This window comes from Anomalospiza imberbis, chromosome 2, assembly GCF_031753505.1.
Source record: "Anomalospiza imberbis isolate Cuckoo-Finch-1a 21T00152 chromosome 2, ASM3175350v1, whole genome shotgun sequence".
NCBI lineage: Eukaryota > Metazoa > Chordata > Aves > Passeriformes > Viduidae > Anomalospiza > Anomalospiza imberbis.
Genome location: NC_089682.1, coordinates 51,359,122 through 51,379,150, shown reverse-complemented (window position 1 = coordinate 51,379,150; position 20,029 = coordinate 51,359,122). Strand labels below are relative to the sequence as shown.

At 38.3% G+C, this 20,029-nt stretch overlaps 1 protein-coding gene across 4 annotated transcripts in view; it reads right to left on the bottom strand.

Moving 5' to 3' along the window:
• Window positions 1-20,029, bottom strand: part of CMSS1 (cms1 ribosomal small subunit homolog) — a 231,314-nt gene that overhangs the window by 83,349 nt on the left and 127,936 nt on the right. The window contains exon 2 of one of the 4 annotated variants that reach the window (XM_068180978.1): window positions 7,137-7,236. The exons of the other annotated variants lie outside the window; for them this stretch is intronic. Within the exon in view, the coding sequence (XP_068037079.1) occupies window positions 7,137-7,212 (76 nt within the window). The 5' untranslated portion in view covers window positions 7,213-7,236. The remainder of the gene's footprint in view (window positions 1-7,136; window positions 7,237-20,029) is intronic. 4 annotated transcript variants of the gene reach the window in all.

Genomic DNA, 20,029 nt, shown 5'->3' with positions numbered 1-20,029 from the left:
TCAAGTACAAGACTGAATCTTTTCACAACAGTAACTACTTCAACAAATTCAGGATGGACATTAACGCCAGCAAAGCCATGAAATACCCATACTTATATGAAGGCCCTGATTAATGTCTTATCATGTCCAAGGGCTTTAATAAAGTCAGGAATTCAGTATGTGGACCTTCACATTTGGGTGAATGATGACTGTGTATAAAATGGAGTTTGCATCCCATCTGCCCTACAAACTAAAACAATGTGGTCAGCCAGTACTGATTTTTGCTGTGCTTGTAGTTTATGTAAATCCAATCTACCTCAAGACTGAGAAGAGATCAAATCCAGCTGAAGATTTTTAAGAGTATTAGATGTAGACAGGAGAACTGAAGATCCTCACACAATGGAAATACAATTTGTGCCATGGAAGCCCGGAGAGAACTGATCAGTCAGGCTGCCTAAGGCTTTTGGGCATGAGCAACATTTTAATGAACACTTCACCCACGCTCTAAGCTATTACATGGACATTCTCAAAGCTACTGGAAGACAAAACTGACGGAAGGATCAATCATGACTCTGTATGGGCAGTGTCACAGAGCTGGTAGAAGGCTGAACCATGACCTCAGTTTCACTCTCAACTCCTGTCCAACTTATGCACCTTAACAAAAAGGCAAAAACCTATATTAGAAGTGCAAGCAATACTTCAGTAGATGCTCAGAGCACTGTCTGAGATACATCTTTTTTGTGAGGAAAAAAGGGAGGGAATGAAATAATCAGCCTTAGGGTACACTCCGGTATTTCTTCCTTGACTTTTGTACATGAAGTCTTGAGACTTTCCATTGTCTCAGGACTCCAGGCAGTTTCCATCATCTAAAAATGAAAAAAATCAGCAGTCCATGACGAGAATTATTTGGGCCTGTAGGTATTTGTGTTTTAACATATAATTAAAATGTTGAACCGAAGTGAATTAAAAAAACATTCTGTGAATACTGTGGTGTATAAGCAAATATGAAATATATTCATGAGTCTCATTTCCCAATGTAAAAGCTTGGTCTGCACAGGAATTCAGTCTCCAAACTTGAATATTTTAGAAATCTATTCAATTATGTATGTCAGACATGCTATTATTTTCTTTTATGGGGTCTAAAAAAGTGTCAGTCAACTTTTGTGCTGTTCTACCTTGTGACAACTACACAGTGTGGAATGTTAGAAATGAGGCAACTGAGGTCAGGAGCAGTCCTTGTAGTTTAATTCTATAGTCATTTAGACTGAAACAATATTTATTTTCAGCTTCTACATGGGCATTCATGGAAGTTTTCAGAGGGATCAAAATGTCCCATTAGCATTCCCCTGAGCTGCTATAATACAATTCAAGCCTAAAGCCATTAAAATTTGGTGTCAAGACGTAGACTTTTTGTAATTTTAATTGTTTCCTAATTAGAGAAGAGACTACAGGGCATGTGTGGTTTATAATATTACATAACAAAAATAGCATTCATTTTAACAATTTTCTAAATGCAGATTTAAACTATTAGCCAAAATAGTGCCTTAAATATTATCATGTCCAATATAAAAAAAAGCTTTTAAAAGCACTCAAATGCAGTTTTAGTAGGAAAGCCATAAAAGCCTATTTTAGTGATGTAACAAGTCTCATCTGAACCAGGTGCATGAAACATTAATCCTAGAAAGTCTTTTTTCTGTAGGTTTATATAAAAAAGAGATGAGACCAAATCTGCACCTAAATTCAACAAAATAATTTTTTTAGAGAAATACAAGGGCCCAATTCATGGAAGACCACGTTGAAAGGTCAACTGATTTTGTCTCAATATATTGCTCAAATCATCAAATTCAGCTTCTCAGAAGTCTGTCCACCAAATACACTGTTCTCTTTGTCCCTCCCAGTTTTTGCCAAACACTGATGTGTGAGAGCAGGACAGGGTGAGTGAGATAAAGATCCTTGAGATGGGTGGTTCCAATCACATGCCATTCTGTTTTCTATAACTGCATAACAGACTTCAATTTTTAAATTTTATTTAATATATCACCTATTATTTGGTCTGTATATATATATATATATATATATATATATATATATATAAAATATGCATTATTAGTAAGCATTATATCCTCACATACATTTTCCAAGCTTGCCTCAAAATCTCTCAACCTACATTTCCTCGTGCTTTCTGTGCTTCCATGCCCAGTTCCACTGAGTATGCATTGTAAACTAGAAATTTTCTTTCTTTTGCTGAAAGACTTCTGTGTTTCTCCCCTGTGTTCCTGCACCTTTACCAATTTTTCCTTATCAATAAAAAAATTACAATAGACTTTTCTCCTCTTTTTCTACCCACATAGTAAAGAGGTTCCTTCACTTATTATGTGCCAGAGCAAATGACACAAAATTAAAGGACTAGGTATTCTGCTTCTGGCATAAATGACAGCCCAACTACTGGAACCTTTGCTTCTTCTCTAGAAGGAAATTGTACAGGCCTTAGTTATTTTTTAAGGCACTGTTTTTTTGTTTTGGTTTGTATTTCAGAGTGAGACAAAGAAAAATCTACAGGTCTGTAGCCCACCAGCAGTGTCATGGTAGTCAGCTTGCTCCTAAGGATGAGAAGAGCCACAGGACAAGCAACAGGTAGTGACAATTCATCACCAAGCTATGAAAGTAGAAATAAAAGTAAAGACTGGAAAAATTTAGAGTTTGAAACAGTAAAAAAAGCAAAGCAGGAAACATAAATGTGGGATGGAGGACCCCAGCTGAAGGGAGACAGAGACAAGTGACAATACAAAGCTATACAGCCCATGGGAGATCACCAAATCTGGGATTAAATCCCACAAAAGCTTCCAGAACACAATCAGGATTGTTCTGAAAAACTGATGCGTATATGGGAATTATGAATATCAATAAATACCTTATTGAAGCAGCTGCTTATTTGATTCAAAGATCAGGAAGTGTAGGAATCAAATGCTTGCCAACAGAAATGTCACACTTCTCCAGCCCAAAGAACACTGCAACCTTAAAAAAATCCCACATTGGGTTGAAGTACCTGATTTTGTTCTAAATATCTGAAGAAGGAAAAGAAAAATCAAAAAAACAGGGCCAATGCAGCAGTTAGGGTCGGAAAGCAAAGCAGAGCAGTGACAGTTTTGTTCTAGTTTTAGATGTGCAGTACACAGAATCAGCTGAAAATAGCCAGGCAATGATATGATGCCTGTTGCATTCTGGAGATTAGGATCAGGCAAAGGCTTTATGCTGGCTGCCAGCATTTAAATAGTTTTGAGACATTTCAGAAGACTACGATTCCAGAAGACCTTTTTTGTTTTTAAACTAGAGGGTGCTTTTAATAGATGTCGAGTACAGTCAGGCCTTGTTTGAGAAAAGCTCTACTTATCTCAAAATAAGCAGGATCCAGACAAAATGCTGCATGGGGTCACTGCCTCTTAACGAGATCTTTACTTAGGAGCTCTTGCCATTGTGTTGAATAAATGCAACTTGAAGTGAAGTCAGAACAACCTAACTGGTAGCAAAAGGTGCAAGCTGAATGGTCAGGGCAAGGGTAGTACTGGATGGACAGTATCTCCAGGACAAAAGCAGTGCCTGAAAAGCTTGTTCCTGGATTTCGAGCTGTGAATATCATCTGCCCTCAGCAACTGCAGCTTTGAGCAAAGGTGATGAGGGAATTACTGTTGGCTCTCTCCTAAGCAGGCTCCTCACCACATATAAGAGAACAATCACAAGCTAAGGGAACTAAGGCACTAAGGGAAATGTGCTCATGTTTTGGCCAACAGGGCACGAGGTTAACAAGAGATTATAATTGGTGTGATTAAAAAAAACCCGCACAACTCCTCCATTCTTTCTGTGAGCAGTGCAACTGGATGGCTACTGGATTCCAACCTGAATCAAATCAAAGCATCTGGAAAACTGATACACAACAAAACATAACACTTACTCCACTTCTGACACACAGTAGTCAATAGCTATAGAAATCCATTTCCCCCCCCCCCCTTTTTTTTTTCCCAAGAATTGGAAATAATGACTCACTAGCTCTGCATCCTACAAATCCCACCCCCTGCAAGGAAGTTTAATCGTTCACAGCCACTCCCATCACACTGCAGTCAGTTCAAAAAGCTTTGGTTTTTAAAGGAAACTTGTGATTTTCAGAGTATTTTCTCCTCATACTGAAGGAAGCTGTTTAAATCTCTCTCCTTTATTACATGCTCTAGTACACCAAGCAGTCTGAAGACAGGGAAATGGATTAGATAAATAGAAATATTTTTGTTATGACCCAATTTAAGGATCTTAAACATAATACAATAGCTTCAAAAACTGAAAGGCATCAAAAGGCTTAAAAATATTGCAGTGACATGAGAGTGCAAGATATCTGGCAAGTATTGATAGAGTAACATTTAACTTGAATGAGAAACAGGAGGCATTCAGAGACACATGGTTACCATTCACATAAATTTATTACCAGGGCATTTCTGTTACTGTAATACTCTTTATACCAGGAGCCATATGCAATGGCTCAGCCTTTTATGTGCAATGTCCGTTTATGTCATATTGGTGAAAATTAAAGAAAGGTTTGAATTTGGAATTTGCTGCCCACCAGTACAATGTAAAAGATTAAGGTAGTACAGCTTCTGCTCTTTGTAAAAGAAATCAACAGCTCTAGGAGAAAGCAATCTTGCAGCTTTTACAAAATTCACAGTTAACAATAGAGGATATGGCTATGACACAAAACTGTACTTGCCTCATAATACATGCAATTAACATCAGTCTAGTACACTTCAAATTGTCCCTTTAATAAAACGGCTTAATGTTTCTATCAAACTAATGAATGCACTGCCTCCTTGATTATCTTAAAAATTCATTTGTGCCTTTGCACTAGCACTGAAACTTCATTAGCATTACTGCTTATTCTACAGAATACCTTTAGTAAACCACTCTCTATCTCACCATCAATGGTCTTCAAAGCAGATGCTCATTGCCATATCTATTGCAATTCCCTCATTAATTAATTTACAGCTGATATTCTTTTCCATATTGCATTCCTCCTTTACAGAAGCACTTAAGACATCACAGGAGCCTGAGTAAAAATCTCCAAATTGTAAACAGTAAGAACTTCTCCTTATCAGGCAGTAAGTGTCTGGGATCCAAATAAAGTGAAGTAATTTGTAAACTGGAGAAATAATGAGTTGTAAGAAAAATTATTCCAAATCTTATCACAAACTGCTTTTCCAATGGGTGTCTGCCTCCACCTGTACACCAAATTCACATTATTAAGATATGATGGGAAGAACTCCCCAGCCACCAAGCTGCTCACTACCAAGTTCTTTGATTCTCATGTATGATGCCTGACCTCCTCAAATTGCTCCTTGGTTTGTTGCATTTATGGCTTCTCTTAAAGTAGTTTACTTTAAGAGAAGAAAAATACTATGCCTAAGTCCAGAGGAAACACCACTGCCCCAACTCTAACCTATATTCGTTTTACCTCTTACTGCTCCTTTAAGTTCCACTGCACGTGTTTGTATCTTACTGTCATGTCCTGTACACCTTGTCATCTTTCTGAGCTTATTTGCACAGCCCAATACTGCACTGTAAAGCCCTGAACTTACACTTAGTTGGCTGCTGAGAGAAATGCCTTCCCTTTTTGTATGATACAACATGCCAGTGTGGTTCTTTACAACATGCCAGTGTGGTTCTTTACAACATGCCAGTGTGGTTCTTTACAATAAAGCAGGGATGGAGGAGTTGCAACCAAGTGGAGATCCACAGGATGCCTGGCACAGTGGACAGAGCCCAGGACCTTTGAGGACTCCAACATGACACAGTCATAGGAAAACTACATCTTATAATGGCTCATTCCCTTTTTTTTTTTTTACCACCATGCAGCCAGAGACAAAAGCAGCAAGGCTACAGCCGAGGTTAAATCTAGACAAAACTCTTCCCATAGGTAAAGGGAGATGGGCTTATTAAGAAATATTTTATCCTGTGAATTCAAGAAACCTCAAAAGCAAAAGAACATCGTTGCTCTAAAGAAAATCAATGTGTCTTCATGCAATACACTTCCTCCCCTAGTTTCCCTGACAATTGCTTCATCAAGACTGTCCCTTTTCCAGCATCTTTCTACTAAAAAGTTTTCTTTGAGAATAATAGTGCATTGTACAGATGGAACAGCTTGTTTTGCATCTTTGTTGGCTACAAAAAAAGCCAAACACAAAAACAAATGCAAAAGCCACCCCAAAGCAACAAAAAAGAAAGATTTTTACTCAGAAAAAGCATTCCTAACATAAGAAAAAAAAATACCCCACGCATACAGCAGAAAGATTGGTGATTGTCTCACTCTGCTGGAATGCTTTACAAAATCCCTTATATCCCCATATGGAATAAAAAGTCCCAGCAGTTGTAGACACTTCACCTATATTTTACAAATAACTCAGTTGAGAGGTCATGTAAATTTTGCTCTCAGTTCTTCAGCATGCTTAGGTATCTCTACAGTATTTTTAAGGCAAATTTCAAAACAATGCCTCTCACAATGTGTGTAAAGGCAGTTGGAGAATTTTAAGGGCCTATTCTCTCAATAAATACAATCACCTGAAATTGTTAAGTGAATTATTAAAAAGAAATGTTCTGTCCAGCTTTCCACATTCATGGAGATGGCTGCTGTGGTCCTCATCAGCATCTGAAAGCTGATAAGTGAGAATTTCAGGAAGCTACAAAGCTGCCATGTAAGGCATTGGTACCTCAAACCTTTAACAACAGCTGAAACACAATGTAGGCTGACTGCAGCACAGCAAAATTGCACAAGAGATTAAGGAAGCATCATTTGAGTAGGGTGATACAACAATTTCACACCACTTGTAAACAAAATCTTGCTGCTCCTGTTATGCAATTAATGCCAGTCACACATTAACAAAGGAAAAAAAGAAAAATCCTCAAGGCTTCACTGTTTTTCCTAAAATGAGTACCCTGTTGCTCTGTTATTATAGAGACATTTCTACTGGTATGGATGACAGATTGAGAGTTTATAAATTGCTAATTTCCAAAAGCTGCTTTAAAGCTTCTATTTCACAGATTTTTAAACTCAAGTTCCATATTAGAAGAGGGGATTAGTGTCACTGTTATAGAGATTACTCCACATTAGTATAAAGACTTACAGAATTGTGAGTCAGTGCCATCAAAGCAGAGCACTGTGCTGTATGGGAAACTGTTACTGCACTTACAATAGCTCATAATATGTTCAGAAATGCAACAAATCTGAAAAAAAAAAAGTCTCAGCTCTAATTCATTATGTTCATATACTTAAAATAATGCATGCAGTACTTTACAATCCTTTGCTCTTCCATAAACATGGTGTAATTTTGACATTTAAGCAAAAAGACTGCTCTGATTTATTTGCAGATTAAGTCGTATTTTTGTGCTAAATGCTCAGCTGCTCTGCCCAACAGACCAAATCAGACATTTGTTCATATATGGTTATTCTCAGTTAAAAGCTCTCTCCATCTGCCTGGAGATTTATTAATAACTCATCACCATGGTATCACAGCATCTTAAGGAAAATAAAACACAGAGATAGTTGCTAGGCTCTCCAGCCTCTAGGGCTAAAAGGGAATATTTTTTGAGGAAGACTGGGAGAAACTCTTTTGGTGCATTTACTTATCACCCTTGAGGGTAAGGTTAAGCCAAGAGATGGCCCCCATACTGTGTTCTGAAAGCTGTAAGTATTGTAGCCATCACTCAAACATGTCACCCATGATCCAACTCTCTGCAATAACACATTAAAAACAAATATCCAGAAATCCAATCTGTGAAGAAAACCCAAGGAAAAAGAGTTTGGGGTGAAGGAATGCATCCATTTCTGCAGGACTCCCATTTAACCCTCAAAAGGACTCTGCTGCCAGATCACTGTTGTCCCCTGTCATATTAGGCACGCTAAGCTGTTTGCTAACATGCACTGAACCCTACACTGCTGTGCTGCAAACACATCTGACATTAGTGGGGAGAAACAGAGAACAGTCAGTGACACATCCTGTACCCAGAAGAGCTTCAGCTGTTTCTCACAAGTATTTTCAAATGTACTGAATGTGAGAAGTGCTACCCTTTACCTGTAACACCATACCTATCAATACTGAGAGAGGAGATGTCCCTGTGGTTCTGACAGGTTTAAGCTCCAGAAGAAACAGGCAATCTGCACTCTTGTAAATTATCTGCTTCAATAAGTGAAGTCAGCTCTAAATATGCTAACATCTTAACAGTAATATAGGGAAGCATCAAAATTAAATGCAGTGAAAGACATAGAGCAGACAGGGTTGGCTCGCAGATCACATCCCTTTTCAAAAAGCATGTACTGTCAAGGTTGCCACACTATTATTCCAGGAAACAATGTGACTGCAAAGGAAAATCTGTAAAATCAACATGTATAATGCAGGGTACAAGAGTGTGCTTCCTACTTACAAGTAACTACAGTATTGACTAAATGTCTTCTAAGGCCAAAAAGCAATGAAGTCAGAAGTCACACCTTCAGCTGGTATGCTACTCTGATGAAGTGTCTCGTGAGCAGGAAAGCTTTACAGAATCACTGCGTCTTCTGTTGGGAAGAAACATCCAGCCCTGCTAACTATCCAATCTACCCTCTGAGAGAGGGACTGTGAGTGGTTACACCATTTCCTTCCCTCTTCCCTGTTCAGATCAGAAAGCCAACATGGTTGCAGAAAGGACCATAGGTTGTGGCAGATTCATCTCCAGTGCCATCTCATTCAAGTCACAGTACTCATTTGTTTCTTCACATGTAAGGTTAACCCAGCAGAAAGGTCATGTGGCTCAAGGGACAGGGAAGACCGGAGACACCAGAGTCTTTCCCACTGAAGGATTGGCATGACACAAAAAGCCACAAGCAGCAAGCCTGCCACACTTCCCCAGAGACACTGCCATAGTTCAACATATTTCCTCTCAGAAGGGTTTTCACTCTTGTGTGCTATTTATTCAAGTATTTTAGAAGAGGGAAAACTGCTTTTTATCACATTTTTTTCATATTGATATTACTGCATACTGAAGCAGAAGTCTGACACTTCCATTAAGTATAAGATGCTGTATTTTGATCTCTCAGGTGGCCTCATGTTAAGTTTCAAGAGCACAGGAGGAGACTATTCCTCTTGTCCTTTGGCTGCTTAGCTAATTAGTGCAAGAATCAAGAAACCAGAAAATCTTTTTCTTTTTGCTGGATAGTTGTAGTTCTGAGAGGCAATGATTCCAACAATGTGAAGCTGTGTGCTACTTAGGGTCCTCCTTTAGGGTGAAAAAGAAACATGGAGTCAAGGTAAAACTGTCTGGAAACAAACAAACAAATCACCCTAATCTAACCCTGCCTGTCAGGGTGCATTTTGTCCATCTCTGTACCCAAAACATATATAACTAATTGTATTTTCTAGAACAGCAATTGTTGATTGATGAGTCATCTTTCCTGTAAATTTATTTTTTAAAGTGATTTTGGCATTGTTCCTCGAAATTCCTCTCTGGCTATGTAATGGAAATTTTGACCTCACACTCTGGTTTCTTTAACATCACAGATATAGAGATTATGAGTTTAGGAAGACAGTTGAATAAAACAGTTGAATAAAGGACGCAATGTAGAAATTTGTAGCTTGAAAAGAAAGCAAGCTGTATTAAATAAACTCTCAAGTAAATATTTAACTGTGTGGCCATTATGTTATGTTCCTAATAATACAGCAAGTCATTTACTGAAATTAAGAATTCATGGCGGGGGGGGGCGGTTTGCTTCCCTCTTTCCTCTCCCAAAATTTGTTATGCGATTAAAGTTGTTGGCAAGTGAAACTCACCAAAATATATCAAAGTTTAGTTTTTTCCTACTAATTAGCAACTCCCCATATTACAGTTTCTAAAGCATACTGCAATTAGTAGTCAGAAAACACAAAGTAGAAAAATGAGCCAGAAGAGATTAGAAAGAAAACAAAAGCACCAAGGAATACATTCATGAGAGATAATTGTTGTGGAGGGTAGCATAACACTCTTCAGACTACAGCCACCAAGAGTAAGGGCTTTTCTTCCCTACTCTACCTCCATTTGGGGGCAATGGAGAAAGTACATGGTAGCTCAAAGTCCTCAGCTATGCTGAGTTCAAAACATATGACAAAGAATTCAGAATTTTGAATTGCCTCAGTCCCACAAGAATTAGATGGTTCTTGATAGCAAGAATAAAAACAAACACATCTGAGAACAACTCTGATTTATCTAAAATATCATTTAATAAATAGAAGAGAATCTCCTCCTTCCACTCAGCCTGGATTCAGCTGGCAGGAAAACTCCACAGTGCTCAGAAACAGACAGTGCTGTAAGCACCTGGAGCCAGCAATTGCAGTCAGTCAATTGCAAATCATCACAGTAAGCTAAATCTATGAAGTGGCACATTCATGGCTCATGAACACCATGCCTGTTGAAAATAAATTTACATGCCTGTCTTCCCGTCGTTAAGTGGGATGGCCAAGGGATATGATAACATGAACTTCAAATTATGCATTCTTGGAAAAACTCTAAACAGGATTTCTCAGATGACAATATTGTTATGGTGTCTGGTAATTCTTCATGGTCATGCCAGAGGGCATCCCACTCCATCCCATCCATGTTTGCCTTGCTCCACCAAACAATTTTCACTCAGGCTGAGCAAAAGGGATCAGATATTTGGGTATGAGCTCTACTAGCTTCTCTAGTCGCAGGGCAGCCCACACCAGTCACTTCACAGGTTTCATTAGACACTGAACAACTTAAATGGCCAATTTAAGCCAGAAAGATCACAGCAAATTTGAAGCTTTGAAGACAGGCAGTGCTCTTGCTCATCAACATGGCACTCTGAATGAAAACTGTGCACCCAACAGTAAATTAGCTCTGCCTAGGTAGGCTGGGACATGTGACTGTGCTGTTAGGACTCCAGACAGCTTTGCAGCTGCTTTGAAACTCATAGGAACATCTGTTCTCAGTCTGTTGATTTGAGGGAATGAGTTAATGTGACTTGTACAAGTGTGATGGCTGACTGAGAAGGTTTCAGAAAATACTCATGATAAAATGCTACTGAAAAAAAAAAATCAATGTTTTGTAACATTCCTGGCTCTTATAATAACTTTAATGAGGTTGAGTTCTCAAAAGAAGACAGGAAAATTATTTAGTTTTTACCTTTTCAGTCTCAGCAATCAACCTGATAGCTGGTTAAACTCAATTGTTATTTGGAAAAAAAAACAAAAAAACAACCAAACCAACCTTCAGATTTTCATGTAGAGAACATCTTTAAAAAAACAGCTCTAAGATCCTGAGAGTAGGTAACAGCAAAATTGAAACTGTTGAAACTGTTTCTACATACATTAATAGCTCAGAGATGACTGTAGATTAGTAAACCAAAGCCTCAGGTGAAATACAGAGTTATAATACAAGCTAGTACAGACTCCCTTACATACAGTGACCAGTGGGTGCAGGAGAGAAATGGCCAATAGCTTTCTTATTACATCAATGCAAGTTTAAGTAAAGCATTTTCAAATTCTTCATATGATTCTCTTCAGCTTCACAGGCAAACATTCAGTGATAGAAATAGAAGTCAATACTGGGGGAGATGGGCGTACTTTCGAGTCACAACATGCCAACATCATAAGAATTGTTGGGCAGAACATGGGGAAAAAATATTTAGCATCTGTGTAGTTCCTTCAGCTGCTAGGGAAAAATCCACCAGATGTTCCTAGATGTTACCTCAGCTGCCTCCCAAACCACTATCACATCTGCTCTCTTCCGTATTGAATACCAGTGGTAACTGAACTAATGTTTCACTTAACTCATCTTTGTAAAATATTCTCAACACCCTTGAGGAACTCCTTTTTAGGAGTTACACTACCCACAAAAAGCAATATGAAAATCCCCTGTGATTACATAATTGAATTTCCTGAAATTCTCAAGTTATTTAATATATAGGGAATACCATCATCTATACAAAAGTATTATTGGAAGTGATGATATCTTTTCATAAACACAAGTATTGAAACAGCAACAGAAATAATGGTCCACAGAAACAACCAGAACTAAAGAGGAAAAAAGGAAGGAAGAAACCCTATCATTATTAAATGCTCCTCCTTACTAGGGACACCAAAATTCTTCTCCAAGACCTTCCTTATTTACCTAGAACTATTTCCTGTGTTCAGCTACTGAAAATCCCCTCAGCCTATCACCTTTGTGGTATGCAAGATTTGCTTACACTTAGCAGCAGCGGAAGTATTGCAATTGTATACAGTAGGGAAGAGGAAGGAACATAAAAAAACCCCAAACCACCAATAAAGCCATGCACAAAAAAATCCCCCAAACCACCAGACACAAAGACCATGCAGATCAAAATGTCTAATCTTAACATTTTCTATTCTGGAATTTTAAAAACTCAAATTTACACACAAGCAATATAGAGCATTTGTGTATGATCTAAAATAATCCATAAGGAAGTATCTTCCTAAGACTGTTAGTCCAGTTTATCTATTATTCTCAATCATAATTTTCAAAATATGTACAGAAGTAGTGATTACTTATTCCAAACTCTCTCAAGTTATTCTCCAAACTTTGTATTTTCAGCCCAAAACATTCTTCTAGTTATTTTCCAGGTATGCTGCACTATACTACGTAATGTAGACAAAAATACAATAAAGACATCAGAAAAGTAAAAAATGTACAAATCCATGTCACCACTATGCTCTAGCTGATACCCTGTATGACCCTGAACAAATCACTTAGCTGCATTCCCACCAAAAATGGAGAGGGTTCCAGACTCTGAAAAATGACTGTCAGACCAAAAAAATGTTTACAGAGCAGCTTGCAATCATGAAACAGAGGGCTCTGCAAATGGAAAGTATTACAACATATGGGATGTTCTAGCCATACGTTTAAAAAAAAACCCAGAAGAGCAGAAAAAAGAACCTTCACAATCATGACTAGGTACATGTTCCAAACAGAAATTAATCCCCTGCTTCTCTGGTATAGCTCTTTGATTTTTCATTACTTATACTTAATAAATACTATATAAACAAGAAAAATAAATCAGAAGCTCATCCATACAGGATGAAATAAAAGCTGCTGAAATACTTTGCAAAACGCAGGCATGATAAGGTTCTTGGAAAGGAGCAGTATTTAGTACCAGATTTCATTCCTATAGCTGAAAGTTAAATTTCCAGGTACCAAGGTCTTTTCTGCAGGTTTCAGTCACCTTTATAAATTAAGGGATAAAAGGAAAATAAAAACAATGTGTGTCAGGTGAGGATGCAACAACGCACATACTAACCATTGATCTGACAGATGGAATGAGAAGCTCTTGCTTTTTATTTGCACATGAGAAATGAAGGTAACTCAATGTTTATTTGCAGATGAGAAATCGGGATCTGTTTACTTGCAGGAAGACAGGGTATCACTATTTGAAAGGAACCCAGAAAGGTTCTTTTTCTTCTCCTCCTTGGTAAAATTTGGATGAAGGAGCAATGAAACCAAATGCCACTGTTTTCTAGTGAAATACTTGTTCAAGCAAATAAAGAAATACATTCATGATTACAAAGGGATGCATAAAACCAATTCTACCTTGTTTCCAAATGCATAGCATAAGCAAAGCAAAAGCCTGCTATTTTCTCCATAGTTATTTTTTCTTACAAAAAAGTCAGCTATACCTTTCATTCAACATGTAAATCTAAACAGATAACAGAAATAAGCATTTTCTCTCCATGTGTGAAATTAACGATTAACCTCAATAATTAAAAGCATCAGAATGCCAAACACCCATTGATTTCTCCAAGCATTCATCCATACTGCACATCTGACAGCGGTTTCAAAGAAAATCTGGATTGAATAATATGATTCAGATGTGAAGAGACTGACAATGAGCAGCATTTTAGTACTGCTCAGTCACAAACCAGCAAGCTTTAGTACTGCATGTCCACATTAGGAAAAATGAAACCGCTTCTTCCGAGAACAACATGCTGGGTCTTTCACCCATGTGCCTGCATTTTTCCCCTGAAAGCCAGGGGAAATTTGTTATCCTCACTTCCCTTGCTCCTTACAACCATACAGAACCCAGTGTAACTACTAAAAAAAAAATCAAATCTTTGCTTTTAAAATCTTAGAAAAAAATTTAATTAATTACCCACTTTTGTAGCTTTTAATAAAATAATTTTATGATGTTGTTGTTTTAAAGGAAAAATGTTCACACAAGAATTAAAAACAAAGCCATAAAAGACTTCTTTCAAAGATTACTAAGTGGACTGGATGGCCTATGATAATGCAAAAGCCGCTCAGTGCAAGCATGTCCTGATGCTAGCATAAATGATTGGCCTACCCATGGCAAGGAGGCAACTACAGAGCTCTGGGAAGAAAATATGAAACACAGTGACTTCTTCCACATTTTATAAGGGCTTTCTTTATCTCCCTCCAAATTCCTACAGGAAAGGTCTTTTGGCAGTTTCAATAACCACTAATTCTTCTATACAATGAATGAAAGAATGAACACTGTAACTAGACTCATCACATTTCTCTCAAGTCTTCTAGGCTATGGTGGACAGACAAATTTATCCTGCATTAAAAGCAGCTTCACAAATGCAAGTGTATATCACAACACACCACTAGCAGATGGTGATTACAGAACATGTCTGAGGGAGGCTCGGGTGTGCTTAATCATACAATTCACAAGAAAATAGAGATGACTATGGATATATTATCACAATGAGGCACAATTTCCAAAATTCAAAGCTGAAAATAGATTTCAGAACAGAATTTGAGCAAATTTGTCAAAACCAGCAAGACGTGACAAAAAAAAAAAAAAGGCATGACTGTAGACTTGTCCTGTCCCTGTAATCTTTCTCCGGCTGTTATAGATGACATACAGGACTAGGTGGCCAATAGTCTGACAATCTGCTTCTCAATGCTCAGTAGAAGCCAGATATAAAGAAGTGATACCCTTTCTTAGCCAGTCTATCCATGCAACTGATGGTATAATCTTTTTATTACTTCATTTTTTAATAGCAGTCCTTTTATTGTTAATGGATGTGGTTTATGAAAACCTTGTCCATCACAGATACAGATTTATAAATTACTCTGAATTACAGTGCTGTAATGGGACAGTGTTGACATGAAACTCAAGTAGTGTAGGATTTTCCACAGGCATGATGCCTAGAGCCAAAGTTTAATTTCAGCTCTGAAGCAGATTCCCTTTGCACCTTTAGGTTACTCATCTCCATTTCCTCCTCTCTAAACCCTCTCTAAACCTGCCTCCCAGGATGGTGCTGGAAGTTTACTTAATGAATGTGAATCATCTTAGCACTGCCTTCTGAAATCCAGATATAATCAATAACGAGCCAAAGCTTTACTCAGGCAAAAGCTGCATTTGAGGAAAAGCACGCCTTCCATTATGCCTGCCAGAAGTGGTCTCACTAAACACCAAAAGCAAAGCTGTGCTATTTTTATCTCTGCCAACAAGTGCAGCAGTCTGCCTTTAAATGTGCAGCCACGAAGGCTGCTTAGCTTTCCTAGAGCTACACTCTGACCTGGGGCATCACAGCTTCTCTGCCAAGCAGCTCAAGCTTGCAACGCATGACACAGCAGTCAGGTGATAATCTGTGTGCACTTGCCTTAGCAGCCCCCAGATGCAGAGCAGAGACATCCCTGGCTGTGAGCATGCATCCTCTGCCAGGAGCCACCTCTCCTAAGAGGAGATGTCTCCCATTTCCTACACACAGCCAAAGGGCAGGTCAACACTCCTCAAATTTGCCTAGCTGCTTGTGTGATCATTCTCTAGTCATATCCACCCAAGACATGTTAGCACAAATGAGCTCCCTCAACTTTTTTGGTTGTTCTGAGCCTGCTTGTTCTGACCAAAACAAGCCAGGGAACAATTGCAGCTGAGAAAGTGGGTATGAGAGGGCAGAATTTTGCAAGAGATGTGGTAAGTGCTTGTATGTGACCAGAACACCATTAATCAATGCCCAAGGACTTGTTCAAATTATGCAGCTGCCAGATGCGCTCTTCCTTGTGTCATTCACAAGACTTCACAATCATGAGAGTCCTTGTGTACCAGATTTGATCATCTATTCAAGTACTTTTGTATGCTGTGATTCTAGTTGGTTTTGGCATCAGTATCAAAAAAATAATTTCAGGCACATGTTCTTGAAGAGACTGGGTTTTTTTTTTTGTGTAACACTAAACAGCTTTACATTATAGAGCAAAAGGAAGGGGGAGCTACTTGAAGTATTCTAACTGCTAAGTGTCATTAACTTTCCATCTGGTCAGCTCCTGGCAATTCCAGAGGTATCACAGCAGGCATGTTCATGTCCCACCTCCCTGTTCGTTTCTCATGACAGTCATCATCACCCCCTTAACTTTTTGGCCATAAAGATCACTTCAGTATATATTGCAGGCTAAAGATCCTCACAGAGTATTTTCAGTCCTTAACTACAGAGCTGTGAGGCAGCTTGTGGATGAACGTCCAGTTTTAATGACAAGACAAAATTATGGAGAAGCTGTTATTACTCTCAGAGGCAAGCTGTTCCTCTAAGTTCCAAGATCAGTTTCTGCAAGTAAGTGTCAGGAGAAGAGCTGCCAAAAAGAATTAATTAAACCTACATCAGTCATTTAATACACAGAAAAAAATTAAACTGCTGTTAGTTGTAAGTTCCTCCAGGTCTGACTGTTTCTCTACGAAGTATATTGCCAGAACCACTCAAGAAAGTGAGGACAAAACCAATGCATGTGCCCAGACACACACACTGCATGACAGCCACCTCACCCAGATCTCTGGGCAAGATTGATTTTAACTTTGCTGATTTACCAGCCTGGAAAAGAGATTATAGATTTGTAACTGATAATAATAATAATCATAATAAAAAACCCAAACATATATTAACACAAGAGAAAACATGAGCATTGGAATTATCTGAAACCTATCACTTATTTAATTTCATTTCATCAAACAAGAGAGATGGTCTGCTCATAAGCAAAGTTGGCTGTTTACTGATATGTTACAATCAAGACATTACAGGCCCCAGTAACTGACACCAAACCAGAGATCTAAATGTTCAAAAATTAATGCTTTCACCTTATTCTAGATGGTTACATTTAGTTTCAGTTGGCAATTTTGCCAGATCAAAAAAAGAGCAGATAAACTCAGACATGCAATCTTTCCACTGTACATATAATTCATCAGCAAACTCGTGCACACTTTCCAGCCATTTACATTCACTGGCACTGAAGCAGCGACAGGGTAGGAACTTCTTTCCCCTTTTCCCCTGAAGCAACACTGTCTTCAAACCTCATTACCTAAACTGAATATACTTAGAGGACAACTACGAGCAGTTACACATCTAAAATCAATATATTAGTCAACAACTGATTATATTAAAAATGTAATACACATTTGAGAATATTCTTATAAAAAACCCTAAGAAATCCCATGACTTTTTATGAGTCTTTTTAACTGTAATCAATTTATAGCATAGAAACTGAGTCAGCTGCTATATAATCAAGGCTCCTCATGAGAAGTACAGCTTTGCAATGACTCAACATGCATTGTTCTCAACCTGCATGAGCCTGAAACACTGTAATCACCACCAAGAGCAGCTCACAGAATCTTCCCACTAAAATCCACAGGAAGGTATTTTCACTTTCCCCTCCCAGTAAGAAATTGCTTTGTTAGAAAACGGAATCTGCCTTCCTTTGCCACAGCTACTGCCTTCCAAACACAATTCCCACCTTTTGATATTGCTAGGTAATTAAGTGCCTCCAGTATAACTGTGACACCTCCATGACTTCATTCTTGTTCCCTCCCCAGTACGCTGTCAGGCTATGGGGGCCTTGCCTGAAGCAGTCTTGACACCTCCACAGGAAGACTCCCACAACCCTGAAATGCTGTTCTCTTCTTCACATGCTCAATGAGCTTGGCAGGAGAGATATAGTCAGATCCAGCTTTCAGTTCTCCCTTCCTCCACATTCTGGTGTGTTGGCCCTTTGCCCACAAGTCCAGATCAGGAACGCTGGTAGGAAGGGATGTTGCTCATCGCTGCAGAAGACCTCCTCTGTAGGGAAATGCAGAAATCCTCCTGTGCAAAGCTTCCTTTTGCATTTCAAACAGACCTTGCTTTAAGGAAAGGCAAATTTTCCTATTCAAATGGGAAACAAGCAGAAAATGTAACACATATGAGTAGAAACTCATGTGCGTGAGAGCTCCCATTCCTAGTAAATAATTATTACCTGCAGAAACAGGCAGTGCAGATCCCACCTCTCTCCTTTCTTTGTGTGTATGTGTGATTGTGTTTTTTCCCTGCATTCCCTCCCCCTCTTTTTCTTTAATTATAGCATCAGAAGAAAACTAAGATCTTTTGGAGACATAAATGAAGCATTCCTGCTCTGGAATGGCATCAGCATCTGGACACCTGGCAAAACATAGTTCAATTCCTGCTGTATCTATTTCTCAACCCCCCCAACAGCAAGCATGAAGAGTCTTGCTTTTCTTCTTATTTACCAACAAGAATTAAAGCTGATAGTGTTCAGAAGTCCATTTCAATAGGTTTTGTTCTGGTTACATTACAACAGATTGCTTTGATCTGGGAAGAGGAAGGAGGAGAGGAGCAGAGCATATCTTAAGTTCACAAAGCTAAAAGCCAAGATGCACAAAACTGAAGCATTCCAAAGTTAAAAATAATCATCTTTAAACTGCAAGAGCAGAGCTGTAATTTTGAGCAGTACAGCATGACATCACAGTTTATGTGGGGCCAGCTCCATAAATCAAACTGTGCGTAATTAGAGATCATACTGCAAATCTACATTATTTGGACAAATAATTAAAACAGGACAGTCTATAACACAAGCCAGATATGTTTATTAAAATATGTTTTTTTCAAACTTTTATGTTCACTACTGCTCACAAAGCTTTCACATTTACTAAATTATAGACCCCAAAGCTTTTATTTTAGGCTGACTTCACTTTCAAGGAATTCCTCAATTAACTTTACGTTGCTTCAAGCTCTTCATCCAATGAGAAAACAATCTGTGGTTTCTTACTTCTCCAGTGCCAATGGCTGCCCTCCATGTTTGACTTGCAGACTTACTGTCTTTTTAGAGCCAGGATCTGTCTAAAATCAGCCTAGTTGTCACAGTATTTTGACAAGCCCTCTATAAAAGGAGAACAAGCCTTTGTGGTGGGTTAACTGCTAAGAATAATGAAGGTTGTTCTCACAATCTCAACAGATAAGTGCCAAAATTAAGGAACATTGAGCAATAGACCCAGAGCTGAGAGCCCTGACTACCTCAGTTGCCCTTCTTTCCCATCTACTCCAATTTTTCCAATTTCTACTTTTTTGAGTTGTTTTTCTAAAATGTGTGCTTTTTCTCAAATCTAAAAGCTATGACATACTCAAACATTTGTAGCATAAAAAAGCCCCCAGCGCTATCAAACATTACTATCTGTAGATGGACAGGATGCCTCTGAAATTGTTGGAAATGCTGTAGAGACTGTGACTATCAGTTACTGGGTAGATAATGTCAAATCAAGAGCCAAAGAGTTTAATGAAAAGTATGAGCTGAACAAAAGGGATAGGATTCATTCCTAAACTGCAAATTTTAACTCCTAGAGCTTGAGAAATTTGTGTGAAGCTTTTTAATCTCAGAAATAAAAAAAACAGGGAAGAGTTGGCAGCTCTCCTTCCTTTTCCCTCCTGATATTTGGCTTGGTAAATGGACCAACATACAGATGACTAAAGGTACTCTGAAGACAATGACTGAGAAGCAATATGTTTGACAGTGTCAACAAAAAAGGACTATAAAGACATAGGAGTTATGTCTATCAGTGCAGTATTATGTTGTGCAAGTATTTTTTTTCTGTAGAACGTTAACCAAGCACAGATATGGAGAAAGTATCATTCGCTTCTTAATACACAGATTTTTAGATTAAAAAATCCAAGGGGTTTTAAAGGCATCAAAACACATTAAACATGAAATGCACAGCAATATTTAGAAAGACATGACAAATGAGGCTCCCTCAACC